Here is a 1,769-nt window from a genome sequence, read left to right as displayed (position 1 = left end):
TAGTTAACATAAAGTAAACAGTAACTTGAATTGAATGAGTGATACTTATACAATCCACGTTCACCCTTTTCAAGCCATATCAACTAGCACTACTTTTTTATGTAGCTTGTGCTACTTTGTTAATTGTAATTTTGCTGTTAAAAAATATAAAATTACCATTTGCATGAAATCTCTAAAATATGGGTTAGAAGTTAAAACTTAGAAATACATGACATATCTATATGTGTTTCTATGTCATGCACATAAAAAGAATCAACAGTCAATTATATTTTCCCTTTTATTTTACAGTTGTTGTAGCATATTTTGTGAAGTCCACTTCTTTTTCCAACATCTCTTGTCAATCTCTTTCATTTCCACAAAAGCCCTAATTTGATAATTTCATACACCACCTCTTATCCTGACCTTCTCTATATACTACTTGCACTTGCATACCTTTCTTGGAAAAAAGAATGAATATTATTAACTCCCAATCTCTTTGTTCCTCCATTGTTGTCCACCTTATTTCATGCTCATCACAAATCTTGAAATCTTGATCTACACCCATATATCATCTCCTTCATCTTGTTCTATAATCACTTCAAGATTCTTGAACAAACCCTAGAACTCTTTAGGGTTTGTGTTATTTCTTGAATTCTTGTAATAATAATAATATTGTTGTTCACCTTGTTTCTTTGCTCAAACTCAAACATCCACTCCACTCATCAAGAATCTTGAAATCTTGAAATCTTGATCTATACATAGGTAACATATATAGCCAATTCAAGAATCTTGAACAAACCCTAAAATAATCTTTAGGGTTTGTGTACTTGTTGTTTCTTGAATAATAATAATATTTACAACTTTTTACAAGAAACCCTAGTTTGGATTCCACTAGATCCCTCTTCTTTGTACTCAATTATACATAACAATGGAAAAGTATCAACCTTTTAACAATATGGATGTTGTTCCACAACTACAAGAAGCTCATGACTCTACCATCACAAATATGTTGTTTAGTCCATCATCTTCTTCATCTTCTTCCACTTCTCAAACCACCACCACTCTAAGCCGCTATGAGAACCAAAAACGCCGTGACTGGAACACATTTGGACAGTACCTTAAAAACCACAGGCCACCATTAACTCTTTCTAGGTGTAGTGGTGCACATGTTCTTGAGTTTTTAAAATATCTTGACCAATTTGGTAAAACAAAAGTGCACACACAAATTTGTCCATTCTTTGGACACCCTAATCCGCCTGCCCCCTGTCCCTGCCCGCTTCTGCAGGCGTGGGGCAGTTTAGATGCCCTCATAGGCCGCCTCAGGGCGGCCTATGAGGTAAACGGTGGGAAGGCGGAAAATAACCCCTTTGGGGCGCGTGCTGTCAGGCTTTATTTACGTGAAGTTAGGGATTCTCAAGCTAAGGCTAGAGGGATTAGTTATGAGAAGAAGAAAAGAAAGCGGCCGCAGCAGGCGCCGACGTTGTTGAAAACATCGTCATCGCCGTCGCCATCGCCATCGCCATCGCCACCGCCACCGCCACCGCTACCGTCGGTTTCTTGATCAAGTTTGGTGCTTTTTTTAGTTATTGTTATAAGAAAAGAATGCCATTTGGTAATATTTGGTAAGTTGATTAATGGGTGTATAATATCTTGAACTAGATTCAACTTAAATTGTTATTATTATTGTTATGTTGTAGTTCTTGTTGCATATTAATATGTATATGATCAAGTTAATTAGCTGCTTTACTAGTTATTATTTCAAGAAAAGAATACCCTTGTGGTAAGTTGAT

General features: G+C 36.3%; 1 protein-coding gene across 1 annotated transcript; it reads left to right on the top strand.

The window, feature by feature from the left end:
- The first annotated feature begins 456 nt into the window (after positions 1 to 456).
- Positions 457 to 1,540, top strand: LOC143612780 (protein LIGHT-DEPENDENT SHORT HYPOCOTYLS 4-like). The gene has a single exon (XM_077086680.1). It carries the CDS (start codon positions 908 to 910, stop codon positions 1,538 to 1,540), a length of 633 nt encoding a protein of 210 aa, XP_076942795.1. The 5' UTR covers positions 457 to 907.
- Positions 1,541 to 1,769: the final 229 nt, after the last annotated feature.

The sequence above is a fragment of the Bidens hawaiensis genome, unplaced genomic scaffold (genome assembly GCF_021521415.1).
Source record: "Bidens hawaiensis isolate Kalapana, Puna unplaced genomic scaffold, B.hawaiensis_p1.1 tig00035550_1, whole genome shotgun sequence".
In the NCBI taxonomy this organism is placed as follows: Eukaryota; Viridiplantae; Streptophyta; class Magnoliopsida; order Asterales; family Asteraceae; genus Bidens; species Bidens hawaiensis.
The sequence above is the reverse complement of the archived record's forward strand: the minus strand, read 5'-3'. Positions and strand labels throughout refer to the sequence as shown.

Bases quoted from the DNA above. Each gene is read 5' to 3' on its own strand.
- LOC143612780 (XM_077086680.1), top strand. From the start codon at position 908: ATGGAAAAGTATCAACCTTTTAACAATATGGATGTTGTTCCACAACTA.